Source organism: Struthio camelus, chromosome 13 (assembly GCF_040807025.1).
Source record: "Struthio camelus isolate bStrCam1 chromosome 13, bStrCam1.hap1, whole genome shotgun sequence".
NCBI lineage: Eukaryota > Metazoa > Chordata > Aves > Struthioniformes > Struthionidae > Struthio > Struthio camelus.
Window position 1 is genome coordinate 23,817,541 of NC_090954.1, and position 12,633 is coordinate 23,830,173.

A 12,633-nucleotide genomic window follows, 5' to 3' on the forward strand; every position below is an offset into this window, starting at 1 on the left:
AGGGATTCCTCTGCAGCTTAAAAGACAAGATGCTTATACAGATAGCAATTCTTGATTATCTAATCAAAACTATGTATATCTGATAGTTATGTGTTTGTTTTGAAAGGAAATCAAATTACTGTTTCGTACATAAGGAATTCCAAAGAGGTTAAATTCCAGCATTCCAGGTATTGCCCATTTTATGTGATCCCATGTTGCTGCATTATCTCCCAGCCAGTGTCCTGCATACTTTCCTGATCCTGCAAAAGTAGACCTAGAGAGAAGGAAGCTTCGTTTTCCAGGAAACAAAGAGTCAATGGCTCTGAAAATAAGAAAAAAAACCCTGGAATTATGCAAAGAATAAAAAAAGATATGGAGCTAGGCAGTTCTATGTAAGGCAAGTTTATATGTGCTATTTTATGATAACAAATAGTTCGAGGACATAGATTCTGTTACATCCAGGTGTCTTAACCAGCTGTCTTAGGTAGCTAAGTTCCTTATATTAACCTTAAAGAATCTTTCTGTAAGTTTTTGCCCACCTACCTTTGTTATATTTGAACTCTGCACATTATGAAGTCGCAGAAATCCAGCACATCAGTTATAGGACTGGAGATTTAGTCAATTGTGGAGAGACTGGTTTTTACAGAGGCCTGAAAATTCACACTCTTAACAAAAACAATCAGGCTCCTTTGGAAGTGAAACCACTCACTGTTTCTCAAGAAGCAGGCCATATGCTCTACTCTACCTTTTTTTTTGGCAAAGACATTAAGAGGCATTCCTTACTGTTTTGTTGATAAGGTCATAGAATACCCAAAAAGGCTATGAACATCGTACTGTCTCCCCCACTTCTGTACGGCATCCATACAAAGAGTCTTGGAATACAGGAGTCCATCTAGAATACCTTTGATAAAAGAATACAGATAACAGTTCTGAGGGGCACTTTGATTCTGAATATTTCTGTTTTTCTCCTTCATGCACATTCGTGATATTTAGGTCCTTTTCTGTTTAGCGTTTGTAATAACCCCAGTACTATAAAGACAAAACAATAAGCACTCGCCTCTATCATGTAATTTTACTAAAGGTTGCTGGTTTTATTCATCTTTGCTTTAACTAAGCAGCTTTCTGATTTCAAGCTTTCCATATTTCATGGCAATCGATACATAAATACATACATAAATAGCAAAAAGATTCACCTAATATTGCTAAAACTTGGATAAACGCAACATTACTGACTGAGTAGAATTTAATAGACTGATGCATAATATGCTTCAATTTGTTCAGAACATATAATGGTTAACTCGTACAGTCTATGCCTAAGTGAGATTAAATAGTAATCACAGGCTCCCTTCAGTGCCAGTGCTTTCTGGCACTTCTTTCAGTAAATCTTTGTACAAGTGAAGCTCGATGGGGTCTTTATCATGAGCATGCAAAGACATGGTATTCATTATTTAAAACTGTATCTTTTGTCTGCAAAATGGTACTCCTTTCCTATTCTTTCAGGACACAGAAATGGAAACACTAACGAGTTTTAACCTGGTGTAGAGCGAAAACTTTAAATGTCATTTGAACACTACATCTATGTCTGAGGTCAGAGGGAATGACATTTTCACTTACAAAGTTTGTCAATAAAATGATACACTATGTAGTGAATGTAACGCAACTCAACTTTGTGCCATCTAAATTTCTCATGCAGACACTGGTCCATCCATGCAAGGAAGGCCTGTGTAACTGCACCTTAAATGTCTAAATCATTTGACCTGACAATGTACTGGCAATAATCACTCAAAATTGTTACTTAATAAAGAATTTGAATTCCACTTAAAGTTAAAAGAAAATTTATATCATTATTAGGCTCAATTAAGGCAATGACTTTCAGTAATGATTTGGAAAGGGAAAAGCCTTTTTCTTCTTGAGTTATATGAACTGTACCTTTGACCTGAGTTCAGGAATACTTTCATTTGATGTCAACAGTAATGCTCAAAAACCACTCACAAAACCTATATTAAGATCTCTTCATAGCCTTGTAGCTGATAGCACAGTAATTCAGAAATATTTTGATTTCTTTGCTTCCCAGGTGAAGACGGACTTACAGGGTGTAAAAGGAGGATAGTTTAAGTCATTCTGCTCACAACCATCCTTGGAGCCTTGAACAAAGTTGGCTACCTCATTCATGTCCTGAAAAAATAAGAATAGGATATGCTGACATTTCCTCAAGTATGTTCTCCCAAGAAAATTCTTCTGCTTTATTCCTCTGATCCTTTAAGGAATAATTAATTAGAACTAGTATCATACAATTAGGTATAATGGTATAACTGAGACACTGAACTGATTGAGTTACATTAATACAGGTCTAAATGCTGGATAGATTTTATGTGAGTGAGCAGTATGAGTTGGGACACTGCACATGACCATTCTGTTTATGGATCTTAAGCTTTTAGACACCCCCTTAGATGGTGGACGTATAGGATATACTTATCCTTCTTTAATATTATAGGTCTCCATTAGCATTTCTGCTTAAAGAAGTAGTGATATCACTAAGTTAAGACGGAGTCCCAGAGAGCAGAGGGATGCAGATCCTCCCACAGTCAGGAGCTGCCCAACAGCACTCAGTTCTCTAGCTATGCTAAGGAGTGATTGCAATCTATCTCTTACTGAGCATAGTTTTTTGCCTCTCAGCCATGTGACTAGCCAGCTCTAGAAGCCAGCATACAAAGGAAGCAGAGCTCAGAAAGCAGTGAACCATCCTCACAGATCTGTTGGGAATGATTGGGTGAAATGCAACATGAACTACAAATATATAGCGGAATGCATGGGACAGATTTCAGAGGGTTCTTACAGGTGTGGCTTAACAGAAACTCCCTGCTTCTTCTCCTCACTGGGGTCAGCATCTACATCATGAGAATTACACCTAACCCCAGAAAAGAAACAAAAATCAGAAATAGCCAGAGGTGCTCCTCCAGAACTTGCACCTGCTTATGAACAGCTCCACGCTATTCTCAAGAGAATGTATTGACTACAGAGCATGTGATTTGAGAGAAATTGCAGAATAAGCAAATGTATAATGTGTTTTTTTCTTCTGAAATATACAAGATGACTAGATATTCTTAAATATTTCCTTCAAAATATTTTCCAGAACTAATGCAAAACTTGTATATTTTCCTTACCAGAACTGCAAGTGCTTTTCTAGGTGAACCCCTAAATGTACTGTAAGAAAAGTGCATATGGAAGACAACAACTTTGGGATGGAGCTACGTTAGTCTAGAGACTAATTTTTACATCTCAAAAAGATTTTTAGCTTTTATACTTAATATCCTGACCTGATGGAACCATAGAGTTTGCAAAAACAAGCAAGAAAAGTACATTTTATCACATGACAGCTAAGGGACACTATTTTAAGGTACTGACTAAAAATGCATTTAAGATTGTTATGATTTTTTAAAAATATATGTTAAAATGTTCAAATTTATACTTCCCAAGATTTATTTATTTTTAGGTAAAATGGAGAGGAGAAAAAAGGGGACAGAGCAGAGGAAGTAAGGAAGATGATCTTCAACCTTTTTCAAATAACTCTATCACTGAGAGATGCCAGGATTCATCTGTGCTTCTGCATGTAGAAGTAATCAGTCTACAGAAAACAAATGCACTTATTTAAAGAAAAGAAACATGCAGCCAGGAACACCTATTCTCATCTTCATCAGCCACATTAAGAGGGGATTATCTGATGCACTCTAATGCCTATTGATGAGCATTGAGTTATTACACATTGCAATTCCCTCATTTAGCAACATAAGTATCAACATTACAAAATCAGAACAAAATAAAGTATGTTAGAAACTTTAAAATATACTTGAAATCTTGCTGTACATAGTTAGGTTTGCATGGATGAAGTATAATAACCAGTTAGCTCTTTTGGTCCTATCAGCAAATGCTTGAGCTTTGTTTGAGCTTTCTAGTATCAACTTTTATTAAGTAAAAATTGCCAGTTTCATCTGTATTTTGCTATAGGGATTAATAACAATGATTCCAAACTATGCACTATAGTTATACAGTACTCTGCCTCCATGCCCAAAATTGTTTAAGCATAAATCAAATGGAATTTTGGAATTTAGCTTCTCAAGCTGAAATACGGCACTATCCTTTCTTATTCAAAGCCTCTATGTTTTTTGCTTTGTATGCAACTAGCCACAAACCTATCCCCCAGAATTTTATATTCTGGACATAAATCTGGAATTCCTGTGATGTGAATTAACAGTGATAAAAAAGGTAAGCTTCCTGGGGGGGATCAGTAACTTTCAGCAGACAAGAATAAGGCCTAAAAATCTATTTTATACTTAAGCAGATTTTAGATATCTTCATTTCCTGAGTCTAAGGATATTGCATACTTTCAGCCACAACATAAAGAGAAAAACTAAGTTATCATACTTAAAACTGTACAGTCCTTCAAACCTAGGTTTTAGCATTACAGCTTGTATTAGTCCATCACAAAGACAGTGCATTATGGAAACATGCTTAGAACCTTTTGTAAGGGTAAATATAGATGGGCATTTCCAAAGCATGTTTAGTTTCTGAATCCTTGCCTAAGCACCTAAATATAGTTTTAACTTACTTATAGATACTCAATAGCCCTAGAAATATTTCTGAATTAAAATGGGTTTTAGCTGCTCTGTACCTTCACAAAAGAAGTTAAACCCCTGTTCAGTTGCTTATATGGGGATTAAGAAGCTTAAGAACTGATCTTCCCCAGATATCTCTCTCTGAAAAGCTTTACTATAGCATATTTCTGTAAAAGATTGATCTGGGAGAATCAATATGACCTTACTTAGGTTCCATGAATTATGCCTACAAACAGCTGTGCTAGACTGTGTGTTAATCATTTGATGGAATAAAATATTTAGGGAGCCTGACTTCAAATCTTAACTTGGAATACTAGCTGCAAATATACTGATTTGAAACTCAATGAGCTACTTTGAGAATAGAAGTATAGACTATATTCATTTTAATCCTTCAGTACCTGTTCAGGATACATTTACTTAGCATGTAATATGCTAAGTTTCCAAATATTGTCCTTTTGACTGTAGGAGCATGCTATCATTTGTCTTTATCAATGGTTTCTCAGCTGAAGCATTTTAGATGTCAGTGAACATCCACAAATACACTTATCTGAATCATTAACCATGTCATTTAAATTCAAATCTCAAAATATCAAATTTAAGTTGCAAATCCAAATGTCTATAGTATTTTTTCCATCACTGCAATGCTTCTAGAACTGTCTGAAATATGCTTACTGTCAATTTGTTACCAGAAAGGAAGAAGGATCATTAATTGTGAAGCTTAATGTTTTTCTAAGAATCTACTCTTATAAGAATCACTTTGGCTCAAGAGATTAAAGAGATTAAGTATGAATAAAAGGATCTTCGCTTTTAAATAGTGGCTTGACTAGTCTTACCATTATTTTACTATACCACAGATTTGTAGGCAGCAGAGCTTTTAGCCAACTATAATACTGTAAACTCATTTGCGGCTAGTATGACTGACAGCACAATAAGAAAAACTATAAGCTGTTGAACTGCTTGTCCAGAAACCAGGACACTGATACACAAAATAATCAAATTAAAAATAAGAACATCCTTTTGAATGTCAAAAAGACTATTTTGGAGCAAATGCAGTTGATGGAACTTCACCCAGGTTGGAGAACTCATGTACTGAAACCTATTTATGTAGGTATAGCTTTGCTGGGTCACTGTTCATTTGTACAGGCCTTGAATACAATCCGTACCTGGTCCTATAGACCTCCCTAGACTTGAGCACACTCTTCCCTGGTCCTATGCTAAACAAAGGTTCTTAATTCTGGACTAAAAAAATGAGTTTACTCTGTTAAGAGTCAAGGCTCTACAAATGATGTTAATGTTTCTTTCTAGAGAGGAAAGAACTTTTATTCATATGTAATGCTCATTAAAAATAAAACCCAGTGTAAGAACTATAGCTTTGAAATAGGACCTTAATCTGGTTAGTTGTCCACGATTTATGCAATAAATATGCAGAAGGATAGCATGTAAGTCAGCTGTTAAACAAATTAGGTTTCTTCACATACACCTGTAGCGTACTGGTAGAACCAGGTGTCAAACACATTGGGTAAATGCCACTTCTATCAAAGAGATCTTGCCTTTTGTTATCAGAAAAGCAAGGATTCCATGCAGTGTGTTCAATATTACAGAAAAGACAGACAAATCCCACATTGATTTCAGGCTGTTAAACATCTCTTCAAATTCAATGTAGACTTACACAAAACATCTAACCATAAAACTTATTTGTCATTAGCCTATTTTTGCAAAACCTGAAAGTTCTGTATTACTTACAATCCAGACCCCATCGTACGGCACTTTATTATAAAACAGTCTGCATTCTTCTACCCACCAGCTGGTGCAGTCTGGATTGGTGAAATCTGGGAATACAGTTCTTCCCGGCCATACCTACAATATTCAAAGTGAAATAATTGATTAAACCATTGAATTCACATTCAGATTTATTTGAATTATTCTTTCGGATAAATATTTGGATATTGAAACTTTGCGTTACTAGTTTTTCAGGACATTGTTAATATAGAAGATATATAAAAATATATTAATTTTCAGGAGTGACAATAACTTACACTCAGCAAGAGTGTACAAAGAGTATGACATTGTTAACTTCTAAATTTTCAACTTAGGAGTCAATTTTAAGTCAAAATTATTTTAAAGTTATATAAGTCCCAATGAGCAGCTTAATCTGTAAAGCATTATAAGAAAGTTTTCAAAAGCACGAAGTAGGAATTGGCTCTCTAAGCACTATTGAAAATAAACAGAAGTTGGCTGCCAATGTGTCTCCTGAGCCTTCAAAAATCTGTTTTCCTTTATACTTAATCTAAAAAATTTGCTAAAATTGAAACATACTATGTTAGAAAAATTGAACACATCTTACCCTGACCCAAATTAAATAAGTAGTGCCAACAGATTGCGTACCAACTTCATAAAAATCCAATTACCTCTCCAACTAGTTGTGTTATTCCATCTGATTGATTAATCCAGACTTTATTCCTTTCTCCCCTGTCATAGGCCTCATAGGGAGTACCATCAGCTAGAGTCTCTGTGCTAATAGCAGGATCCTAAAAGAACAAACGACAAGGAGGAGGAGGGAGAACATGAGACAGGCAATACATGTAATAATTACATATAAGTATGTTAAGCTTAGTAATAAATAATTATCATGATATTATTTAAAATGGAAAAAGAAACAGCTGAATACTTACCAGTATGATAACATATTTTTGTCCATGGTTATGCATGTAAGTTCTAAAACTAGGGAGATCTTTAAAGTTCACTTTGTCATAAGTAAAATCTTTCCTTGCTTCCATATAGTCAATATCTGTGTACTGAACATCCTGAAAGAGAATGTCATTATATGTGAACATTGGAAGCAACACTTAAATGTTTTACATACTACTCCAACATATTTTTCTTCTGATTAATTCCCATTCGCTCTGAAGTGAACTTATGACTGTATTGCAGATAGATAGACAGTACAGAGTTAGAATCATTATGAACAATGTGGAATTATCCATTATTTCAGCCAGATCACGCAATTTAAGAACTCTATTTGGGAGAGCTGAAGCAGTACATGGAGAATTCAGTGAATACAAGCTTCAAGCATACAAAACAGGGACAGTCATCTTGGCAGCACGAGACAGAACAACTCTGAAAGATGATGGAAAATGCTTAGCAACATATGCTGCAGAGCTACTTTGAAATATAAAGTATGAGGATTAATTTTACTGAGGGTCTGGCCTTGTTAACAGAACAAGATTAGCCAGCGTTGTGGGTGGCCTGACTGTGGCATACCTTCTCTATGTGCTAGAATTAGATCAGTTTTCAGAAACACATCTGATGCTGTATCCTAACCACAGTCAGCAGGATGCAAGTGTCTAAGTATTTTAGAGCTGCTATCCACAAGTCTTATTTTGTCACCACATCAGAAAAAAAGAGCCCCAGCTCGCTATGCTCGCCTAATTTTCTAGAGCTTCGGAGAGCATAAAATGAATTTGTCTGCAGAGGCATGGTTTGATCTCAGTGATTCACAGGATCATATTGGTGCTAGGCTAAAAAGTGTGAATAATGTGGATTGCAGTTCCTCAGCACCAACTATTTTGCTCTATGGATCTGCTTTTATTGGTCTGCACTATTTGCTAATGCAGATGAATCCAGTTATCAATCTTGCTTCAGGTAAATGATGTACAAGTTAAATGCAAGTGGGTAGATGAACACAAGTAGTCTTCAAAAAATAAAACGATCATCCATTTTTTATGTATCAAAAATGCAGTGGGCGAGTTTTTGTAAAGTCCAATGTTTCTACTCATTCACAAAAAGTTCACAGTCATGTCTAATGAAAGGTAAATTTGACAAAAGTAAATATTCCCTACATTAAATAATTTCTTCCAGGTCTAGTGTAGCTCAGGCTCTATTCTCATTTTAGTTCTTCAGTCTCTGGAGAATGAATCCTGGCTATCAAACAGTGGCCATCCCACTGAATTGCAATGCACATCTTTTGTGCCTAAAGAAGCTAGGTTTCACCTAGTGATACCATGAACAAAATTCAAATGCATGCTTATACTGACATCATTTCTAACAACTTCTAGACAGGTCCAGCATAAAATTTGAGTTCCACTCCACAGAATTCCCTGAGTTGAATTTTAGGCACTGACTTCCTTTCAAAATTGGGAGGTTTTCTCCCTAGGCTCTTTATACAACTGGTAGAGAGAAGCTCCTTTGAATGACAATTCAGATGCCACAGGCTGGGTTCATATTCTGAATTTCCCTTTGGAAAGCTTCTTACTTGGCAACCCAGTTGTGAATACTGCTTCTCTCTGGGAGAGCTGCTTATGACTCTAAATAGTTAGCATTCCCATAAAGAGAAAAATGGTGTAGACTCCTGGATTTCCCTAGCAGGAGATATCACTACAGAAAGTGATATTTTCAACTACCCAGTTCTTTTCAGCCTCTTTCAAATTGTAAATTTCTGTGATTTTAAACCAACAGATTAGTTTAACCTGACATCTAATTTTAAAATCTAATTTGAATTTACCTTTTTGTGCCAGTTAAGTAAACCTTGGTTCTATACTCACTTTTTCCACAGGATACAGGTTAAAAAAAAAAAGCAAGAGATTAGGTAGCAGATTAGACAGTAAATACATATAGTCAGAAACTAACTGAAAAATCACTTCCACAAAATTGTTACAAAAAGTGAGCAAATGACATTTGAAAATCATTCATCATTTTATATAGATAGCTATGTAGCCAATAAAAACTACTGTAGTTAAAAAGAAAAACCTTCAGTATCCCACATTTTGAGAACTGGCCTAACATTCAAAGGCATAAAAAAGTTAACACCAGAAATCTATATAGGATCTTCAAGTTAGTATAAACTACCAATAAAACCAATGTGAAATGAACCAGCTGAAGGTAATAAAATCAGAATGTTATGATAATTAATTTGTCCTCAGTTGTTCTGTCTTCACTATCAAAACCTTTACTTACATAAGGTAGTCCAATTGCTCTGTTTCTCTCTACAACAGCTTTCACCTCATCAAGCGATCCGTAATTATAGCGACTAAGTTGAAATCCAAGACTCCAATAGGAAGGCAATGCTGGCAATCCTATTAGCTGAAAGTTAAAAAAGAAAAATAAAATCAAGGGCACTGTCAGTTAAACTTGAATGTGTTAAAGATTCCCTAAATCTACACTCCTCAAAACTAACATTAAAATTAAGTACGAGAAACTAGGTTTTAATGCAATCACCCACAGTCGCAATATTTTTGTGCTATTTTTCAGAAAAAATTGTTGGAAAAATGACATATCCATTGCTATCCATAAAGTTCTTATATTATCCTTAAAATTGTCACCTCATTTTATTTTCTGACTTTAAACTCATTTATTAACTGTCTTATACAAGAGTGTAAGCTCTTTGTTTTAATAACTATTTATTATTATATAGCATAAATGCATTATATAGTATAAAAAGCAATGTTACATCAGCAGCCATTATACTGACCTTGATTCATGACTTAGGTAATAGAACATCAATACCAGTGATCTGAGGAGTAGTGCTATATTATCAAGGAGCGGCAAAGTAAACACAAGCTATAGAATGAAACAAAAGTATAACTATGGAGATAAGCATCAGGAATGAGTTGTCACAGTCCGCATCAGGGAAGAACAGCTGACAAGTCTGCTAACTGGTTATATACTTAAAAAGGCTTTGTCCATGCCCACAGCAAAAATTAGTTTCATTGGTGATGAAACCAATTCTTCTTTCAGTCTCGGAAAGAAAAAAAATTCCCACAAATAGCTTTAAAAACACATTATATAGAAGATCAACATCATCACTACATTTTAGAGATAAGCAAATTATAGCTCTGCTTGACTCCTTATGTTGATCAGTAGATTAGTGGCAATCAGAAACATCATGGGCTCTCCTCACACACAGGCAAAACTGCCTAGTTTATTCATATCCAACCTTTTTGTATTACATGAGTTACTTTGCTGAAAATTGTGTTAATCTAAGCAAGGGAAAGCTACATAAAAACAATGAAAGTAACTTAGTCAGAAATTTAACTAACATAACAGAAGGTTTAAATTATCAGTTTAAAATTACCATTGCTAATGGTATGTCTGTTGCAGAGAGAAATTCAATACAACAAAATGTAATGTTGTTTAAAAACTTACACATACTTTCTTTAAGAAGTCATTGAAACAGGATTGGATTCCGGAAATACAAATGGGAAATAGCTGCAGTAGGTATTTTTCTACCATACAATTGTGATAATGTACTTGGCTGATTTATCTACCCTATAATATTATTATGTAAATAAATCTCTTCGAGCATGTTAGCTTCAGTGAACAAGTGTGTTATTCCACGCAGCCCATCACTAGCTCAAATAGCAGATGACCACACTGAAAACTACTCTGAGCTTGCATAACGATGAAATTAGGAACTGGAACTACTACATTCTCTCTGCAATAATATCTCAAGCAAAAGCTGGCATTAGCAAGCCAGCTAACCAAATCTACACCCCAACTAACTTCAGATAGTAATTCCTGATGACAGCAGTCAGGTTAGGGACAAATTTTGAGTATTTATTAATAAAATAGCGAAGACACAGGGTGGCATAAAGAGGGGAAAGAAAAAGATCAACAAGCACATTTTAAAATATGTTAAATGCATAATCTTTCTAGATAAATCCAAGAATCATAGGATTTTTGAGGTTAGAAGGCACCTGTGCCTCTCTAGCCCAATTCCCCTGCTGAAGCAGGGTCAGATAGAGCAGGCTGTCTAAGACTGTGTGCAGTCAGGTTTTGAATATCTTGAAGTATGGAGAATCCCCATCCTCTCTGGGCAACCTGTTGTTCAGAAACGTACCTTCAGATACTCCTGCACTACTTGCTCTGGAGTGTCTCCCAAGAAAACATAAAAATCAAGAATTCCACCAATTGTTCTGTAAGTTACTGCTGGAGCAGGCTGCAGGGCAAACTCTGTCAGTAAAGAATACACAAGTCATTTCTGAATATTAATTAAATCTGAAAAAACCTATCACACTGATAAGAAAGATAAAAGAACTTGTGTAAGAGAAAATGTAAAACAGAAATACTTAAGGAAACCCAAAATGATTATTTGAACTTGCAATGAAGATAGAGTATTCTGATTTTTTTTAATATCCATATTTACACTCTTACATGCCACAAAGAGAAATTAAATACAATGGCACAGCTCCTTCTCATTAGATTTCCAGTACAACTTTCCAGTCTCAAGAGATCTGAATATTTCCATTAAGCATACAAATATGTATACTTATCTAGAAAATATACTGCCTTAATTTTTCTAAGTGCAGCTCACTATAGAAGATTCTCATATCCTATAGTGCACCTTCCCAGAACATGATCAAAATTGCATATGCTTCAGATAAACACTAGTGTCATACACCTGAATACAGCCTAATGCAATCTTAGCTACAGCTGTGTTTACATTGCTTATGCTAAACATGAGTAAATGCTTGCAACAACGAATGCCATCACATATTTAAGACAACTTTGTTTAAAATTTTACATACGACTTTATTTTAAAACAGACATTTACCTTGGCTCAATCTGATCACAATGTGATCGTCCTGCAGACTATTTAAAAAGCTATGTAACTGCAAAACTTAGAGATACAGAGAAAGCTTTCTTACCCATGGCATTGCTATTCATTAAGAAAACACCAAGAGACGCTCCAGTGTTGTCTTCCAAACACAAGAAGAAAGTTTGAACACCGTATAAGTTATCCATGCTCTTAAAAGAAAGAAAGCAAGCTGTTTAAAACCTAGTAACTATATATACTCCATGATATCTTCAAATATATCATATGTGAAGTTAAACTTCTCAAAATGGAACAAGTAACTGAAATCACCAACACTTTCCTCATTTTTTGTTTTCCTACATCTCTCCTGTATGTGAATGTCTTGAAGTTGCTTAAAATACATTGATAACACAACCTTGGGGAAGTTTGCATATATTACAATGCTATTTCTGAGTAATAAATATACACATCAAGTAAATAACATCTGTTATAAAACTTTGGGTGGTACAG

The 12,633-nt window shown here is 35.0% G+C and overlaps 1 protein-coding gene across 1 annotated transcript in view; it reads right to left on the reverse strand.

The window, feature by feature from the left end:
- Positions 1-12,633, reverse strand: part of LOC104140063 (maltase-glucoamylase-like) — a 65,152-nt gene that overhangs the window by 35,481 nt on the left and 17,038 nt on the right. Inside the window, exons 8-16 of the mRNA XM_068959879.1 lie at positions 12,236-12,335; positions 11,428-11,540; positions 9,546-9,671; positions 7,265-7,396; positions 7,001-7,120; positions 6,336-6,449; positions 2,070-2,154; positions 763-880; positions 130-301 (exon numbers count right to left, since the gene is read on the reverse strand). Coding sequence (XP_068815980.1) covers positions 130-301; positions 763-880; positions 2,070-2,154; positions 6,336-6,449; positions 7,001-7,120; positions 7,265-7,396; positions 9,546-9,671; positions 11,428-11,540; positions 12,236-12,335 — 1,080 coding nt within the window. The remainder of the gene's footprint in view (positions 1-129; positions 302-762; positions 881-2,069; positions 2,155-6,335; positions 6,450-7,000; positions 7,121-7,264; positions 7,397-9,545; positions 9,672-11,427; positions 11,541-12,235; positions 12,336-12,633) is intronic.